The 20,110-nt window shown below is 41.2% G+C and overlaps 1 protein-coding gene and 1 pseudogene across 1 annotated transcript; both read right to left on the bottom strand.

Moving 5' to 3' along the window:
- Positions 1–10: 10 nt before the first annotated feature.
- Positions 11–4,927, bottom strand: slc25a1a (solute carrier family 25 member 1a). Its single transcript, XM_031872695.1, has 9 exons — positions 4,499–4,927; positions 3,905–4,012; positions 3,697–3,796; positions 2,992–3,130; positions 2,825–2,909; positions 2,551–2,655; positions 2,315–2,430; positions 2,167–2,240; positions 11–2,078 (listed from the first exon to the last, which is right to left on the bottom strand). The coding sequence occupies exons 1-9, from the start codon at positions 4,743–4,745 to the stop codon at positions 1,964–1,966; spliced, it is 1,089 nt and encodes a 362-aa protein (XP_031728555.1). The 5' UTR covers positions 4,746–4,927; the 3' UTR covers positions 11–1,963.
- A 391-nt stretch (positions 4,928–5,318) lies between these two features.
- On the bottom strand, positions 5,319–12,776 carry LOC116397288 (uncharacterized; annotated as a pseudogene).
- Positions 12,777–20,110: the final 7,334 nt, after the last annotated feature.

Here is a 20,110-nt window from a genome sequence, read left to right as displayed (position 1 = left end):
GTGGTGGGGGGGACCAACAAGTCAACCCATTGTTCATGTTAACTCTACGTCTTCGGAGCTTTATAGCGTGGCTGTATTGCATTTAGTCCTCTTCTAATTATTTTCATGACAGATTTCGATTCATAAAATCAAAACTTACAAGACAATAAACAAATCTTAATGTTGGTCAGTTTTGAACGGAGGCTTTTTGATATTTTGTCACACATCATTGAACTACTGCTTACAGTACAGATACATAAAGGTCTCGTAAGTCTTACTTTTGAGTTTTCTCCGGCCACGCTAAAGTGTCGACTGACATCATTTTTTGTAAAGCAATTTTATGTTACTGCACATTTACTGGAGCCTAAATTTACAGAAATGTAACTATTCAGTCAGTGTGAAGGAGATAAAACTCTGCCTCTTTCCCCCTCTCCAGTCCAGGTGCCACTTCAGTAAAGCATTACCAAAAAACATGGTAGAAATAAAAGTAGTCCCGTATTATAAAGCAGAGTCTGCTCGTCCATATTTACTACAGTATCTACGTTACATTTTATTTATATAATGTCTTAACACACATTTCCAGAGTCACACAGATCAGGTTTATCAATCAAGTTTATTGAAACCAGTGAATCATGTTCTGTATAAATTAACTTTTTCAGAGGTTTCCACATCTGATCTTGTAAATCATACTCCATGTTTTAAACCTCATTGTTTTCTGATCTCGTACCAAGTCCTCTCTGCCCAACAGCGTCTTCTGAAACGTGAGCGATCAAATCTGATATGCTGTACAAAGACGTACACGTGCTTTTTGGCCTGTTCATGAAAAGCAGCAAGGCAAAAGCAAAGATTCTACATAATGTGTAATGTAATAAACGTTTGCTCCTATCAGCGATGTTACATTGGGGATTCTACGTAAGTAGTTTGGCAAAGATGAGCAAAAGGCTTCTGTGCAAGGCCTGTGTGGTCAGTCAAAGCCAAACCATAAGTACTATAGTCACTTATGTGATCGAGCCTCCCGACACGTCGACTGTCCCCTTGTTGCCACCCGACATATATAAACACCAAGACAAGAATGAGTGCGTTCCAAGATGGCTAATTAACTATTTCATCAGTTAGCGTACAAAAGGCTTGTAAAGCAGGTTAGCTTGAGGTAAACAAAAGATGTTAAAGTGACATAATATCTTTCTTTAGGACGAGTGAATCAATAAGCACAGGGAAAGTGCACTGAAGTCGTGTGGCTTACGTAGTCGGACATGTCATCTTGAGTACAAGTGAATTCACGTTCATATTTCAGGATGTACACCAGCGCCGGCATGGAAATAGCAACCTGACTAAGGGTCTGAACAAAGCATTACAGGCCAAATATTCCCAAATAAAGCTTCCACATGCAATTGTAGCGAACTCAACCACACTACTGACAACCTGACGTTGAAAATGCAACAATGAGCTCACTAAAGTACGTTATTGACGCTCATCTCTTAAGACTGCATGACTGCTACATATGGATTTGTTTCCTACAATGTGTTAAAGAGGTGCTGACTCCAGACCAGCTTGTGTTTCCCTGACAAGTAACGGGACGGACACCAAATGAAGATCAATGCAGCCATACACAGCAGTTGTCTGCAGCGGGCCGTGAAATGCACAGTGAGCCATATCTGAAGTTCATCACCAAGACACAGCGAGGAGATACCGCGGATGCATTAGTGTGACGACACCACAAGCACAGTTGGGTAAGCAATGACAGCGAGAGAGAAAGAGAGCGGAGAAATGTAAAAGGGCAAGCAGCTACTCTGCTTCCCTTTCTGTTATCGCTGTTTTTAGGACGTGCCTTGCACTTGTTTTATGTGACAGAGTGGAAACTGGTCATGATGAAGGGTCGTCTGCTCGGGGCATTGCAGAGAGCTAGTAAGAACTGCAAGAGAGGAGTTCAGTTGTGCGTAGCATGAGGCACTGGTCTGTGCTTCCCTCTGGACCTCTGGCCGGTCTACTGGGTCTTCCACATGTTGTTGAGTAGTTTGACTACCTCCTCATAGATGACGAAGACTATGGCCACGTCCAGGCACACGCGGCCGAGCCTGGGAACTGTTCCTTTGTAGAACCTGGGGACAAGAGAGATGAGGTTCGACGGTTTGTCTACAGTGGGTGAAAACTGTTTCCCAGCATGCATCAGGTTACAGGGATACTCACGCCTGTGGCCCTTCCTGCTTCAAGATCTGAAAGGCACAATCCACTGTGTTTTTGTAGCGGTGGGCCTCCAAACCCTGCGGAAAACAGCGAGTTAGAAATGGCACCCGGTGACTGCAGTGATAAAATCACCGCAGGGTGTGCTCCCTACCTGCATCCTGGTCTTCACCACATCCAGAGGTGTATTTCCAAAAACACTGGCAGCTCCTGCCGTTGCTCCAAACATCGCCGTTACGATCGGGTGCATCACCCGCATGGGGTCGTCGCCTTAGAGGCCAAATCCAAAAAAAGTCAGATTCATGGAGAGTGGAAGAAAATAGGAGGAGAATGCATCATTCAAACAGGGTAGTCAGATTCTGTTTTGCAAACTTTGTTTGGCTTTCTCACCTTTGTACCAATTGCGCAGCGCGTTCATCACGTAGAATCGGATGGCCTGATTGGTTCCTTGTTTTAGCACGGTCGCTGTCAGACCTTGATACGTCCCTCTCACACCTAAATGAGTCAAAGCAGAACCACACATATGAATACTGGTAGTTACAGACTCAGTTATCGTTGCCAGTAAGACAGTCAAAAGAAGCAGGGTCAAAGGGACAGCACAACAAAAGAAGTAAGAAATGCTCCAAACTGTGTGAGAGCCACTTATTCCATGCTGCTCTCTTACCCTGTTCTCTGATAATCTCACTGACTCCGTGAAAGAAGCCTCTGTAGCGAGGTCTGAGGGAACACTGGTCATGGATCATCTTCACCTGGGGGGGGGGGGGGACCCTTAATCAGAGTTTATTCAGATCAATGTCAAAGAAATGCGTAACGGCATCCAGCTCCACCAACCTTAAGCGTCTCCATGGGGCAGACGACCACGATGGCCTCCGCTATACCGGCTCCTAAGCCACACAAGAGGCTGCTTGTGTTGTCGAGACGGCCTGTGGCGTCTCGCATTGGGTTGCTGAGCATGTCAAACGTGCCAAACCTGTGAACGGTGGGAAGGTGATACATTCAAGAATAACAAGGGATGAACTAAACATAGAGGAACATTTGTGTAATGGATTCCACTGTAATCAATAGTGTGTTAATTGACTAAATCTGAATGTTCTGACTCCAAACAACTAACTCAATGATAGTATCAGTAAACCACAACAGTAAGTTTGTGACATGCAGTGGTACATTTGATTAATTGGTTAGTTGATTACATTTTTAAAGTACAAATAAACAATTGATGGCTCCATGGTCATGTTTCAATATTGAGCGGATTAACCAATAATGAAAATAATCATCAATTGCAGCCCTACAAATCTCACTTAAGTACCAAGAAATGCTGTGTCACCGCTTTGACATCAGTCAACTGTTAAATTAATGTCAAGTCAACAACCCTGGCGATCTGTGACACGAAACCAAAAGGATGCAGGGAGCCTTGAAGCCCCTTTCTGTTTATTTAGCAAAGAAGTGCATTTTATTTACATAAAATCTGTGATAAAAAGCTACTATATATATATATATATATATATATATATATATATATCACGTGTGCAACTTCACCTCACTGCAGACTTGGGTATCGATCCATAGAGCAAGGAGCTGAGACCTCGATACAACCCTCTCAGTCCGTGATCTTGCACAGTCAACTTCACACAGTCACCTGCACACACACACACACACAGAGCATCCATAAGTGAGTAACCCAGCAGAAGATTGGCACACACATACGTCAAGTCAGGCAGCAGTCATACTTGTCCCAGTGACCTACCGATTCCTCTGTATCTCGGCGGGTTGGCTCTCTCGTCCAGCTGCAGCTGGGTCTTGACATACTCTGTGGGGAAGGTGATGCAGATCTCTATGCCTCCTGCGATCCCACCTGAGTGAGGAAAAGGAGACAAACACTGCCGTGATGATTTGTTGACTCATTGTGCAGAATTCAGTTGTTTTTTTTTAAAATGAGATGGATTGATTGCAGAGTGGTGCTGATGCTACATCATCCCTGACTTTGTGTTTTGATAAAATGTGGTGTAATTACACAGCAGTGCCTGCACGGAGTTGGAAATAATAGCTGAGGGCTACAGAATATTTGCTTCTATTCAACACGCAGCATACATCTTTTAGAGTCTTTATGGATGCTTTTAGATGAATGCAAAGGACTCAATACAGAAAAGGACATGCAACAACATCATGCAACTGCTGTAGCATCACTGCTGGCTGAGTGCGGTTTGACCCAGTTCTGCATGGATAGCTTTAATGGGCGACAGATTGAGATCAGGCTGTGCTGTGCTGTGCAGAACAGCAATAGTCGACTACGAGGGGTAAAATCTGCGGGCTGAACAAATATTTGGTTTGCGAAATCAACCTGCAAGGATGGCTTTTCCGGGATGCGTGATTTTCCTCCCACCGACCGCAGCAGCCGCGAGGTTTCTCCTCGCCGCGTACGACTTGTGGTGGGCCGGCAGAGAGCCCAGCCCCGTCGCGGCGACGGCGGCGGACAGAAGCTGCGATGAAGGCTGCTGATGGAGAGCTGAGCGCGGGCGTCCTCTCCGGACACCGCAGCTCTCACACGGTCCTTCGTGCACCGTAAACGGCTTCAGCAACGCGGACATTTTCGGTCGTCTGGCTTGGTTGCAGAAATATCCCACAAGTAGCGATGGTCCAATGTCAGACAATAACAACAAAGGAAGGTGGCCGCTGGAGGAGCATCAATATTCAAATAGAAATCAGGTGATGGGGCAGACCATTGGCTCACCATGCTGCCTAATGCCATTGTTCAGTCACGTGACTATGGGTGGCTTTTGGCGACCAATAACATGGAGGATGCTGTTTTACTGATGTGCCCAGGCTAATTTATAGTATGACCCTCACTGTCAAATACTATGATGAACCACAATTATTTTTGATAGTGTTTATATTTTTGTTTTTAAGAGTAACTGCACATTTAATCGTAATGTTAAGCTGTTAACTAAATTACAGAAAGACGTTTATGAAACCCATCAACGCTGGTGGTAATATTGGCATTTCTTACCAAACTTAAATCTTCATTTCATGGTTGAAAATGGATCAAAACGCCCTCTATTGTTTTTAATCAGCCGTATTGTTGCAAGGCCAATTCTGAGACAGAATCGACAATCTGGGACTAATCTACATTATGACATAAAAGAATGTTTGTTTTTTTAGCTTATCGTGTGCACACACACACACACACACACACTGCCTCCCCCGATCACCCTTTACAATGAAACTAGGTCAGTGTTTCCACCCACAAGCCCCAACCCCCTGAGAAACATATACACAGAGAGAGCCAGTCAGTGTAAACACTCCAAATTACAATGAACAATTATTGTTCATTTGGTTGATTTATTTTTAAAAACAGATACATTCCATGCCACGTTCATTTTATTTATTGGTGACCACTTGTCTACTAGCTCTTGTGCATGTGTGATCATACATTTTGAGTTCAGGAGGGAGATGCAGGTAAGAAGACGATATTTCCTCCAGCTGGCCTTTCTGATCTTGTTGAGTAAGCTCTTTTATGTCAGTCTGATGTCCAGCTCATATACATATACATATGTTCACTTTGATAATAAATCATTGACCCGTCCCTGTGTGCCATGTTTGGTTCCTTCCCCTGTTGCCCTGCACTCCCACCTACATGACATTTATGGAGAACTTTTTAATTCCAAAAGTCAGCAAATCACACCGAAATGGCCTGAACTGATATACATCACATAATGTGTTTCTGGTTGAACTTTCAGTTTAGCATCATCTCTTTACACTTTGCAATATGCTGCTGCCTGCTGAGCACCCTGACCTGCAGACTACGGCTGCACCGGGGCGGCATGCGACAGAGACGAGGCTTAGCACTAGAGATTGCATAGGGGGAGTAGAAAGCTGTCATGGTGTATTCTGTCAGGGGAATCTCAGGCTGCAGTATCCTTGCGAGCATGGTCAGTGTTGATGATTTTGTACACTGTAAGCTTGACTTTCAGGCATGGGCAGCACGATGCCAAAGTTGCCCATGAGTCACCACAAACCACCTTGACGGAGAAGATGAAGCAGAGACAGAAATCAACAAAGGAAACCTGAGGGGGTTTCATTTTCACCAGTGGTATGTTATTTAATTCTTCACTTTCTGCTGTTTCAGCATGTGCTCACACCCAGGACTTGGACACTAATCTCACAGCACCCCACACTAAGAGGAACATTTCGCTTGTGTGTGTCATCTATGATTTTTCAAAGATAGCCTTCAGGGCCATCATACTTCAGCCATGTAAGTAGTTAAGCTGTTGTCATTGGGGGTAGTCCACTGGACCAATGGCTGCTATATCTAACTTGTCAATTCAGCAAGTCATCTTAATCTATTTATTTCTTGCTTACCTGTTCATGGGGCTCATCCAATATACAGTGCAGTGGAAATATTCTAAAGGGGTTGACATCTCTCCATCCCTGTCTGTCTGTGCTGGATTGCTGTAAGCAGCTCATCTGACAGAAACTTTGGAAGTACGATGGACTTGCACATCACCAGAAAACAATGCCTTCAAGTCCAAACAGGAGATATAACACTTGGGATAGAAGCGCCTCTGAGAATAAGCCCGGGCGCAAAGCAGCTACAGACTCTAAAGGTTGAAGAATCAGGAATCAGAGACAGATCACATTTTGTGTCAACATCTACATTTAACCCATCCTAAGCATTTTTAGAACCTCTACCCGCTGAACCACAGCTGCCACTGAGACACTTCTCTGTGCCAGAAAAACGTTTGAAAACAAAATGATATCTATTCTTTTGTCCTGTATTTACAGGCTTTATAGCATACAGCCCATGGGTGTATTATGGGATAATAAAAGTCAGGAATTTCAGCCAATATATCATAGACTGCATAAGAAGCAATATATCCATTATTACAGCTGCATACTGCTAGCAAGAAGCCAGTAGGACCAGATATGACCATAGACTAGGTGTCATGCACAGTCATTATGCTGAGAAAAATAGTTCTGGATTCAGCTAATAGTACATTTTACAACTTGTAGGACATAATGATTTAATGCAGTATTTGTAATGGAAATATGGCTTACCTAAATTAAAATATCCTCCATGTATATCGATGATATACAAACGTCTCTTAATACATTCATAGCTACATAGCCACAGATTCATCACGTTTTCAGTCAGAAGGGCTGCTTATAACCAGTGTATAGTAACGAAGTAGAAATACTTCGTTGCTGTACTTAAGTCGTTTTTTTGGATATCTGTACTTTACTTTACTATTTATATTTCTGTTGACTTTTACTTTTACTTCACTACATTTTGCAAAGAAAACTGATACTTTTACTCCGATACATTTCCCCTGAAACCTTCGTTACTCGCTACAAAATCAAATCTATCTTTAGAAACAAAATGAATCATGAGACCAGCGTCGGGGACTGTGGTGGAACAGAGACTGCAAGCAAGCAGGTTTGGTGAATCAGTGTTCCTAGCTTACAAGTTAAATCATTGGTTAATCACGTTAATGCGCAAAAAACAAGTGCTCTCAAAGCCGCGGTGTTTAGATTCCCAGTGAGGCCCAGGATGCTATATGCTAAAGCTAGCGAGCGACAACACGAGTAGAATTCCACACAGGACGGGTGGGATGAGGAGAGGTGGATGGGTCAAACAAACACTGGTGTTTCCTCCAGGAGGCCGCAGTTTGTGCCGTGCGTGAAACGAGAAGCCAATGTTGATTTATTTGTGACGTGACTTCCGTACTTAAGCAACGCCACTTTCGTAGATATTTTAACGCAAACCACGATCTTTTCCTCAACCTAACTAAGTAGTTTCATCGCATAAACCTTAGTTGTTTCCTGTGAAGATGGAAGTTTATTTTGAAAAGACAGTATGCATGTAACAAGAGAAAACAGACTCATGTTGCTGGACTTTTGCAGGAAAAACGCACGAAAAGTGAGGAGTAACTTTTCGTAAGATATCAATAAAAAGGGGATGAATTTATATCATTGTATAAAGAGAGTGACATGAGAAGATCAATCTCATGTCTGTAAGTTAAATCAGCTATAATCACTCTTTTAAAGTGATTAGTGACTCGTCTAAAACATTTAAAAAAGGAATAACTTCAATAGAATCATTCTATACAATGTAGCTTCTTTACATTCTAATAGAATGTAAAGAAGCTACATTCTATACAATGTACATTCTATACAATGTAGCTTCTTTACATTCTAATAGAATGTAAAGAAGTTACATTCTATACAATGTAACTTCTTTACATTCTAATAGAATGTAAAGAAGTTACATTCTGATACAATGTAGCTTCTTTACATTCTAATAGAATGTAAAGAAGCTACATGTAGTAGAATTGTCTTTTGAAGATGAACAGGACATTTTTCAGTTTCCAGTAATGACTGGGTTGTTACTTTCGGTGCTGCTTTAGTATTGATCATGTTTTGATATTTGAGTCATTTAGTGGATGATCAGATGGAGTTATGATGGTAGCAGATTCAGCTTGAGCAAAAGCTTTGCCTATTGTGTTCAAATCAGGCCCATAGGAGTTTACAAGGCAAGTGTCCTTTCTCACAACACTGACCTGATGCATCAAGTGGATATTCTTTGCTGAACACAATATGATGCATTTGCCCTCTACATCCTCTAGTTGGAATGAGCATACTTATAAACGCACTGTTACAACTCCTTCATAGTGTCATATTGCTTTTAGGAGAATTATGATGATAAGTTCATATTAGATGCAAAAGTATACTTATGTACAATATATTATGTTGAACATTGTTGCTGTTGGATGGATCACAGCCAACCCAATTATTTTCAACACAGCTCCATGTCCTTGGTCATGGTGCCACAGCACTTAAAAGAATAAACTTCATAATTCTCAAAATTCTGACCCTTTGCTTTTTTATTAACAGCATTTACTTGTACTTTTACTTTCAATACTTAAGTACATTTAATATCAGAAAATTACTTTTGATACTTAAGTACAATAAATATCAGATACTTTAAGACTTTTACTCAAGTAGTATTCTAATAGGTGACTTTTAATTTTACTGGAGTAATTTTCCAGTAAGGTATCTTTACTTTTACTCAGGTATGGCTTTTGGGTACTTTATACACCACTGCTTATAACACACACTCATTTAGATTTATAACTGCAAACATTATGGATATAGTATTGTTTACCAACATTTATAGCTGCATTTTACCTAAAAGAAAGGATAAACGCCTGTCAAAGGGTATTTTCTCAACCCAGCAACCCTGAATATGTTATTTGTAATGGCTCATAATTAATATATAAAACACCTGCAGCTTAATTTGAAGTCTTACAGGAAATGTGTGGAATCATTGATAACTATATGTCAAAGACAGGCCTTCATTCACTTGCAATAGGGAGAAAGAGTATTGAATTTCATATTTTTAAAAAAAAGGACTTACTTTGTTCACATGCCTTTATTTGTAATAACATATCATTAAAAATATCACATAAATTAAACATGAACTCAAAATGAAACAAGGTAAACTTAGGTGTAATCAGAGTTGTTTAAGAGCAGAAATAGCTACTGCACATAACTTTTAGATGAGAAGTATCTTCTGAGCGCATTAATACCGAGAGTGGACAGTATCATGTTTTTAAAGCACATACAACATTTTTGCTGTTGACTCCATTTATTCCGTTGGGTCCCTCACCCCTTCAAACAGTAGACACTTTGCCTGTGCAGAGAGAAAGAAAACAGTCAGAGGCTCTCTGTAGGGTGACATAAGCTGTGCTATGTTTAGTGGAAACTGTGAGCTTGTGTGTTCTTATTTGTGCCTGTGTGTTTACAAGTTTCTGTGCCAACCTCATGCCAATGCAGTGTGTCAGGGGGAAGCCCCAGATGACAGTGAGGGCAGGTGTGTGTCTGATCAGGCACGTCCTGGTTCCTTTGCCCCCAGCAGGGCCCCTCACTGCCCCACAGGGGGTGACATGTGGAGTGGGAGGAACATGCCACGCCAAAGTGAGGTCGAGGGTCTGTCTGGTAGCTCACTCTCTGGCCACCAGAGGGCGTCGGTGACAAAGGACCCGAGTCTTCCTGCAACGCAGCACAAATAGGATTCCACAACATATTTGTCAGCTCAGTTTTATGATGTGAATTTGAGTCTTTAACAGCAATGAGGCAGAGTGTTGTGATGACAAATCCTGGAGCTGCTCCACAGACACGAATGAGCAATGCTGATTTTACTGGGATTCATACTCATAAGAGCATGAGAGAAAACTGCATTGGATATATTAAGCAGTTCTACCAACCCACAGATTCATTACTATAACTCAGTCTCAATGGACCAACTCTAGAAAGTGTTTCTCTATGTCATCATGAATTTGAGTCATGATGCTCTGCTTCATAGTTTAGAGTCAGGTTTCTCTTCTTGGAGTTATTGACTTCTTTAAATTATTAAACAGCTGAATAAATAGTTGACTTTAGTATTGCATCAAAAGTGTGTCTTACTAATGGAAAATAACTTTTGATAGAGTCATGTATAAAGCTGTGCATAACATTTCAGCAACATATTGTATAGCATGTCTAAGTTATGAATAATTTACTCCATACACACTTTATGTTATGAACTTTATTCATTTTACTGTCAGTTTTATTTTTCTCACTGGTCCTTTGTGTTTTAGAACATATTGTACTTTTAAAGCATTTTAACTGCAGCTGATACACATCCTACAAAACTATGTAAAGGATAGTGATAACCCTATTTCCTTTGTTGCTATTAATAAATATGAATGGATGTTTTAGTTTTATTACCACGCAAACAGCATTTCCTCTGATCTCAACAGGTCACAGAAAAAAAGATGTATTTCCTGTCAGATCAGGCTTTTTATTATCTCCACTAAGAGAATCATGCGATCCGTCAGGTGTGTGCGTCCGTGAATGAGTCTGTGAGTGAATAAGTGTGCACCGCTGTGTCTTCCACAGCTAATTTTGCATTCTGCTGCAGCAAACTGCTTTATACTTTGAGTGTCCAGTTATGGCTGCATGCTCAAGGACCTCTCATGGTTGCGGTGACTCATACTTTCTCAAACACCTTTTATCGCCTGTTTTATGCTGCTATTGACTGTCTGCTGACTCCTCGCTCACTACTCTTAGGGGGCCGCTAGTGGTAACACAGCTCAATGCATCTCCGACCCCCCATCCACTACTCTGTGCCCACAGTGGTTGGATAACAGTTTGCAGTGTGTTTGGTAAACAGCCAACAGAACTACCAGCACATTACTGCGCATCTCTCAGCTGCTGCTCTGCGGTTCACTATTATTGTTTTCGATGGTGTGTTTGTCTCAGGGAAAAAGCAGTACACATATTGCTGTACCTTGCCGCAACTTAATTTAGTTTTTTGGCAAGATTGTACATGTCTTATGCGAGAAGTTTGAGCCAACTGTCTGCATACGTCGCTGCTTGTTTTTGAGTGTGAATGAAGTTTTACCATGCCTTACAGGCCATTGGTGACGGGGAGGTGGGGTTAGCCACAATACACCAGGGGTTGTTGCCGACACAGCTGGTGGAGATCGTCACTACAGGGTGTACCTTTCTAGTTGCTTTCATATCCATCAAATGGTAGCATTGCTTTGCAACAATGTTATTTTGCGCATACTTGTTACTGTTTGTGTTAGCAAAATAAAGTAAATTACACAGCTATTCGGAGAAACAGCCTTTCCACTCCTCAATGTATCTGGTCAGCACTGCAGTGAGGGGAGCAACGAGCTCTCAGTGAAATAATGTGTTTAGTCAGAAATGTTGAAACCTGTTGAGGAGTTTCTGGATGATACTCTGAGTCAAGAGACCTCAGGCAATACCAGCAGGGTTCAGAAGGGCGATCTGTGAGAACACAAAGACAAGAGTACTACACCACTGTTTTCTTAACCTCACATGAGCATGTGCTGGTCTCAGACACAATATACTGTGTGAGACTTACTTTGTGTGTTGGAGGGATGAGGTGACACTGAAGGGGGGGTGAACTCTTCCTCTGTTGGCATGGGGGACAATGGGAGGCAGTCGGCTACATCCTGTGTGTTTGTGGCTATCGGTGTTTCCTGTGGTAAGGTCTCTTCATCACTGATACATAGATCCTCCCCGACCTTCATCAATCACACCGACCAAAGGGACAAAAACTTTAATTGTTCTAGTTCTAATTCCCCCTGTTACTTATTTTCTTTGAGTTAAAGGAACTATGACGGTGATGGTGTAAATGTACAGTATCTATCATGAACGCTGGTGTAGTGTGAATTTTTCCTCTCAACTCTGACCTGACTTGGCTCTACCTCTCCGTTACAGGCTCCAATCTCGGCCTGGTCGTCCTCCTCTGGTTCCTGCAGGTTTCGGTGCTCGTCGCTCTCCTCAGTGCAGCTCTGAGTCAGTGGGTAAGCCTGGGTGGGAGTCGTCCCACTGAGGTTTGAGTGAGAAAGCAGCAGAATTTAAAAAAAAAAACATGTCCTCCTAACTGCCTGACCAGAAGGTTATCAGCCAATCAATCTGCAGCTGATTACACTGGCGCAGCTTCTACTGTTACACTCAAGGCGAGCACCTGATTAGGCATAAACATTCACACTCTCCTTGTCTTACCTCTGGGTGCTCTCTCCCTGTTCCTCGCTCTCTCCCTCCATCCCTGCTCATGTGTCTCCCTCCCAGGGTGCCTGATGTGTTATTTCCTCTTAATCCCCCTGTTCTTTGACTTTTCTTTCGCTATTCCTCTGCCCCTGTTTGTGCTCTTGTCTGTCTGCCTCTGCCGTCTCCCCTCCCTCTCTGTGTGTGAAACGGAAACTCCAGCCTTTTAATATTTGATGTGTCTGAATAGCTCACAAGCAGGTTTCTGTAAAGAGTAATCACGTGAGGACCCTGATGTCTCTGCGGTGGAGTCTGTTTTGACATAAACAAGCCTGTTAAGACCACACTAAATACAAATTCTGCAAATTCAACACCTAGAAAATGTCTGACAACTCCATGGCATCGCATCCTCACACCTAGAATATACAGATGTTGATACAGAGACTTACAACATCACAGTAAATTATGTTTCTTTTCACACTCAAAAGTGAATCAATGAACATCGGTTTACAGCTGAAAAGATTAGTCGACAAACAGAAAAAATAACATTATAACTATTTTAAGAATTGATTTGTTTATGTCATTTCTTAAACTATATCTCTAAAAGTGATAGTAACAGACATCTTGGGACTGTTAAATAAAAGAAGAAAAATGAAGACGTCAACTTGGCCTTCAGTAACATTTTCACTAGACATTTTATTGACCAAACAATAAATTGATTGAGCAAATAATTGTCAGATTACGATAATGAAAATGATCCATATTGGTAGCTCTAGACTGCTTTGTTGAAAAACATTAAAACTTAGAGTACAGTCTACTTTATACTTCTACTCCACAACCTTTCAGAAGGAAATATTAGAATACTTCTCTTACATGATCTCATGTATATACGAGCCATAGCTACTTTACAGATTACGTTTTAGAAAACACAGAATTATGAAATATGATGTATTGATGTGAAGTCCCCTATAACGTAGTTAGAACTACATTTAAATAGTTCTTGTCATTTGAAATGGGCCATTCTGATGCCAAATGTGTACTTTTACTTTTTATAGGCCTAAAGGAGTATTTCTACATTGTTTTGTTCGTAGGGCTACTTCTTACATTACCGAGCTATCTAGCTAGGTGGGATAGCTAGGAGTTAGACAGCCACACAGATATAGATACAAAATAACTACAAAATAAAAATATGTCAATTTATCTTTACCAATTACAGCACAGTATGTGTCATTCTGTAGGCTAACATTGTGTTCATCCAGGACTGCCATCTTGTGCACACAGCAGCAACATGACAGCATTGTAAGTGACACATTCCTCCAGCAGATGGAGGAAGAGCATTTGCTTTGTGGCTCATAAACCATCAGCGGACAAACGAGGCCAAAAACCACAACACTACCCCAGGGAATTTCTGTCTTTCCCTCTTACCCTCACTCTTTTGTCCATTTTGTCCACCAGTTATTTAATTTTGTCTCCCCTACAGTTCAGGAGCATCTCTTGCCTGAACAGCTCTCTATTTCATTCTACATTGACATGAGTTTCCACTATACAAACTCCACATAATCCTGTAAGAGATGATAGGCAGTACACATGAATGAATGCCATTTTCAACCACAATTATCAACTAAATTTTGTGACTTGGGTTTTAATTTCAGGGTCGTTTTAAAGAGCTGTGGAATGTGTGTGTGTGTGTGTGTGTGTGTGTGTTTGCGTGTGTATGTGCATGTGTTGTGTGCGTTCCTGGCACTGGCGTGTCTGTCTGTCATGTCCTCCTGTAAATGCACGGCAGGTAAGGAGTAATTTGAGTGCTTTTCCAGTATATGTGTGTTTTTTTGTGGGAGGAGGGAGACAGGAACATAAGTGGCGATGACTCACCAGTCTTTTGTGACAGTGGTGCAGAGAGAGTGCTTTTCACCCATTTCTCTCCCTTGGGGCTTGCATACAAAACAAGAAATGGAGAGAGGATACAGAAGAAAAGGAGAGGAAGATTGGGTGTTAGGGAGCATTAAGGAGGAGTGGGGGGGGCATGGATAATTGAAGGAAAAAGGGGAGACGATGGGAATGAGGGTAGAGAGCGGCATAAAGGATGGGGAAGACGAGATGAAAGGAAAGCAAAATGACAAGGGGTGCAGGGATCATAAACAAAGGATGCGTATTCAAGGGAGAGGCCTTTTTGCAGCTCTGCATCTGTTGTCCTAAAGGCTGGTGAAAGCCTGGTTGATGAAGCATATTATGTAGCAAAGATTACGTCCAACAATGGTAGTTTAACAATGAACAACAACAAATTTAGCAAACATGGAGAGGAGAGGGACACGATGACAAGGTTCAGATTTCATTTGAGGAATGGGAAAGTTCTTAACTGTCTGAGCAGCTTTCATGTCTAAAGAAGATATTTTTATAATCATCTATTCATGTTTCAGCAACGTTGCTCAACCACTCAGTTTAATATACAGAATGCATGAATGTGTGACATTCTCTGAGGTGTTTCTTGTTTTATAACATTTCAAGTCATTTTGTGAGACTTAGTAGAAATAAAACTTTCGGCCCAGAGGTATTCATTTCTAAATGTTTGCCATTTTTAATTTTTGTTGGATACTTTCAATTTTCATGTCTTGACTTGCTTTTATATCCTCAAATCCTGCAAAACTGACCTAAACATTCAAAAAAAGATGTTATTGTTAAATCTCAGTAATGTACAGTACACGTTAAACAATTCAATCAAACTGTAAAATATGACTAAACTTGAATTTAGAGCGGAAGAATCAAATTTCATACCTCAAGAGACAGAAATGATACATGCAACAACATTTGAGTTCATTGCCAATCACAACAAAATGCTTGTGATCACATTTTTCAATGTACATATTTTCAGTAATTACTGATGAAAAAAAGTCAATTTATGTTGGACTAAAGTTCACTTGGTCAGAAACGGCCTCCTGGCATGCCTTGATGGTCTTAAAAACACTGGCACAAAGCTGGGTCAAGTTTCAGATTAGATTCCAATTAGCAGCATTTCTCAGTTACAATGGAGGGGTGGAAATCAACACTTTGACGTGTGTTTTTCAAAGCAATGTGAGGCAACAGAGCTCCGACGAGGCCAAACAGGAATGTTTTAGACTGAAGCAGTCCAAAACTTTGCAGAATCAGGTCTAATCACATCAACATATGGCAAACACAGACAACACGTGCAGAGAGAATAAGAAAAGATGAAGGAGGGGGTTTAAGCCATGTCGCACTTTCAGTTTGTAAATGTTCTGTATTACTGTGTAAACTAACTATACTTTATATGCACACTGGCGTTTAGAGTTATAGGTTGAGCCAAAGTCCCACTGCTTTAGAAATTCATTACGATTATTTAATCAGATTTCAAAGGTCTTATAGCTGTATTAATTCAATATTCACACTACTAATGGTGGAAATTTTTTCTTGTGGTTCTGCATCTGTAAATGCATGGGCTTCTTGGGGCCATTACTGATGAGTTGCTTTGCTGTCAGACTCTTTTGTGCCAGGAGCTGGATGTATACCAAATCTTGTGCCTGTGAGAGTTGGAGGCTTTTGAAAAATTCAAATTCCAATTTAATTATAGCGCACCCACCAGGCAACTATAATTGATTAGTATGAGGACGTGATGTGATCTAAAGCTTGACACACAATTATCCCATTGTGCTGGAATTTATTTAAATGTCAGTTGTGTTGTATGTCGCAATATGAATGTGGGAATGTCAATAGCATCATCTCAACAATGGTGTTGTTGTGCACAGCTTGGCAGAAAGGTGTGACAGAAGACTTCATAAGCAACAGGGTGTGAACATCCTCTGCAGGGACCACATGTATTATAAGAGCGGATCTGCTCAGCCACATCTTCAGGGAGACTTTATAACTGAATTCACATCATATTATGTATCAAACAGACTTTATTCAGACGGTTATGTATAATTTATCAGCCGTTATTGTAATGCAAGCTAATGGGTGTGTTATATTTCTCCCTGTTTTTCTATGTTTCATAAATCAATAATATTCATGTCTAGTGTTTCCTGTTTTATTTTGTTACTTACCTCTCCTCTTGTTTCAGATCACTCCCCTTGCTGCCTTGTGTGTGTTTTCCTGCTTGTTTTGATTGTCTGCCCGGCCCTGATTAGTTTCACCTGTCCCTCGTTTAGTGCTCCTGCTCACCTGTTCTAACTTCCCTAATCAGTCATTCACTAATTACACTAGCCCAATTCCCTTGTTCTTTGTTAAGTGTTCCTCGGGTGGAGTTTTCCCAGTGAGTTGTTTACCTGTTTGTTTTTCCTTGTACGGTCTTTGGATTTTCCTGTTACGTACCTGCCGGACCTGCTTCATTTGGACTCTGTAAGCTGCTTCTTATATCATTAAAATCATTCTGCTGCCTCCTCTACTGTCTGCATTTGGGTCCAGTTCCTGTTTTCTATATTGGGCCTTCCAACCATGACAGGGTGTGCCAGTCGTTAAAAGTCCTACATGTAGCACATTATCATCACTGAATCATCGACCCTTTAAATTTTGAGTGTAAAACAACTGCGAACATATGCAACAATCATCAAGAAGATTAGCAGCCTTTATCAGATTAATTTTAAGTTAACGGTATTGAAATAACTAACGACTGGCCTTACAACAAAGAACAGCTTTACACAAGTTTAATGTTTAATTTAATGATGTTTTATACTGTGTTTAAAAATGCCCAAATAAAAAATAGCTAATTTTTACTCTGAAGTCTACTGTTATCATGTAGTGACTCAAAAGTCCCACACTCAGTCACGACTGCTCAATCCCAAAGACTCTCATTGGTGTCTGGTTGCTAGATGAAATTATCTAGGACAGCAGAGACGTGGTGGGGTTGATCCCTGTTGCTATGGAAGACATCGTGCTTCTGAATCAATTTAGCCACTACTCACTACCGATGTCCACAGTGATTGGTTGACAGGTGACCTGTCGGCGTCAGTGAATGTGAAATGAAATACTGGTCAATACAAAGGTGCGTAAAAATGAGTTTGATTTGATTCAAAGAATTACAAACTATATGGATCTGAAGTAGTGGAGTTGTGCAAACTGTCATCTCTGGTGTTATTGAGTTGTTTTTGATTTATTGGCGAGCTCTATTTGAATGAACTCACTTCATTACTATTTTTCTAAATCACTGACGTAATGTTGCACATTACATACAGCAGTTCGTAGAGACTGGGACCAAGCTTTTGGATCTTGTTGTTTGACGACACTTTTGAATGAGGGCAGAAGTGTCTGCAGACTACCTGTTTTGGTTCACCCTCACCTGACGTTCGCAGACGACAAAGCGGTCATTGGCCTCATCAGGGATGGTGATGAGTCTGCGTACACAGGGGAGGTTGAACAGCTGGTCCTCTGGTGTGGTCAGAACAACCTGGAGCTGAACAAGCTCAAAACTGTGGAGATGACAGTGGACTTCAGGAAGAGCCCTCCCCCCCAACACTGCTACAACTACAACGGACCGTCAGGTCCGCAGAGAGAATCATTGGTGCCAGCCTGCCCTCCATCCTGGACTTGTACATCTCCAGAGTCAGGAAACATCACTGCAGACCCTTCACACCCTGGACACAAGCTGTTCCAACTCCTCCCCTCTGGTAGGCACTACAGAGCACTGTACACCAAAACCACCAGACACAGGAACAGCTTCTTTCCACTGGCCATCACTCCAGTTATGACTGAACAATTATTCAGTCATACTGCACTATTACCTCCATTTGCACTATCACCTCAGATCCATTGTCATTGTTGTTGTATAGATTTATGTTCATATAAATATATATATATATATACTTTTGGATATATTTTTATATTGTACATAGTCGTTAAATGTTATGCTTACCTCTACTTTGTTGTCCTTGTTTTATTTGTAATTTCTGTATGTGTACGTTGACAGCAATGTAAAAACCGGAGTTAAATTCCTTGTATGCGTTCGCATACATGGCCAATAAAGCTGATTCTGATTTAACAGCTTTAGAGTCAGATATTTCGCTCAGTAGTTGGTGGAAACCAAATCTGACATGATATTGGGCCTGGGGTGGCTTTTTTAGTCATTTTATTTTAATGAGAGTGAAGCATTTTGCACACCGTTTTTGCTTTGCTGAGCACCTGATATTTTTTTCTCTATGCGCCTGTTGTTTTTGCAGGAACGCCGTGAACACCATGAGTTGAAGGAAATGTACTAGTGTTTTTTCTCATTGTAGTGACTTTTGCTTAACGCCTTAAGCTATTTGACTTCACCAACCGTAGTTCTGCATGATATAAATACAAAACAGCAGGCCTAGAGACACATTAGTGTGGTAGCCTAGAGATTTTGGGCAAGTTGTGTTAATCTTTTTTTTTTTCATTTTCAAACAAAAAGTCAAAAAGACTCAACTGACTCTGACTCAAGACATCACTTGAAGCAATGTATTAGACTTAGCATAGCTTCCTTTGCAGCCACAGTGGGCTGATGTACAACTTTATTTTTCACATGCAGGTAATCGCCCCAAGACCTGTGAACCGTGGCTTTGCCCTTTTACAGAATTAACGGGAGAATCTAGATGTTGAAAAATTATGAATTACAAGAAAATTGTCCGCTGACACTAGCTACATACACGAGAGCGGTGTTGATATTCTCCAACTCTGCAAATGTCCACAATGTCAAACCCATCCTTTGCGTTTCCATACCAACAACACAGCAGCATATGTTGCGTTGCTGAACATAATGATACAGACAGGGTCACTTATGTAGCTGCCAGCGGCTCCCATAGTTCTGTTGATGAGGCTGGCATTGCTGTTTTTAGAGCTCAAACATCCTTAATAATGAAATCACTGTAGCCACAACAAATAAACTTCATTTTATTCTGACAGTCAGAATATCCAGATAACATATCTACAGAAGGTACAAGCGGCAATTATAAATCTGCATTCATAACATCGTGTCCAAGAATCACTCAACAAGCCAAGATGCAGCCATGAAAGGTACTGTTGCAATCAACTGGTGAGCAAGCTGGCAAGATGACATGCAATTTGACCATATTGACAGCCTGCTAATCACTCTCCGTGTTTGTACACTGACTGCATATGTCAGGTTTGTTTTGATGCCAAACAAGCTGAAGCCAGAAGCATTTTAAGGAATTATAGCAGAAGGGCATATTGCCCGTGTGAAGTGAGAGGGAAGAGGAGGTGTGGAAACAAGATATGGTATAAAAAATAAAAAATAACCTATCTACCAAACACCTTTCCAACGGCTGGTTGGCTGGCTGGATGCAGGAGAGAACACAACTCAATCTTTATCTTGAATGCCAGCAGCTAAATTACTATACAGCTCAAAGAGAGAGAGAGAGAGAGTGTGTGTGTGTGTGTGTGTGTGTGTGTGTGTGTGTGTGTGTGTGTG

This window comes from Anarrhichthys ocellatus, unplaced genomic scaffold, assembly GCF_004355925.1.
Source record: "Anarrhichthys ocellatus isolate YVR2014 unplaced genomic scaffold, GSC_Weel_1.0 scaffold65, whole genome shotgun sequence".
NCBI classification, from domain to species: domain Eukaryota; kingdom Metazoa; phylum Chordata; class Actinopteri; order Perciformes; family Anarhichadidae; genus Anarrhichthys; species Anarrhichthys ocellatus.
This window is presented reverse-complemented; position numbering and strand designations above follow the sequence as displayed.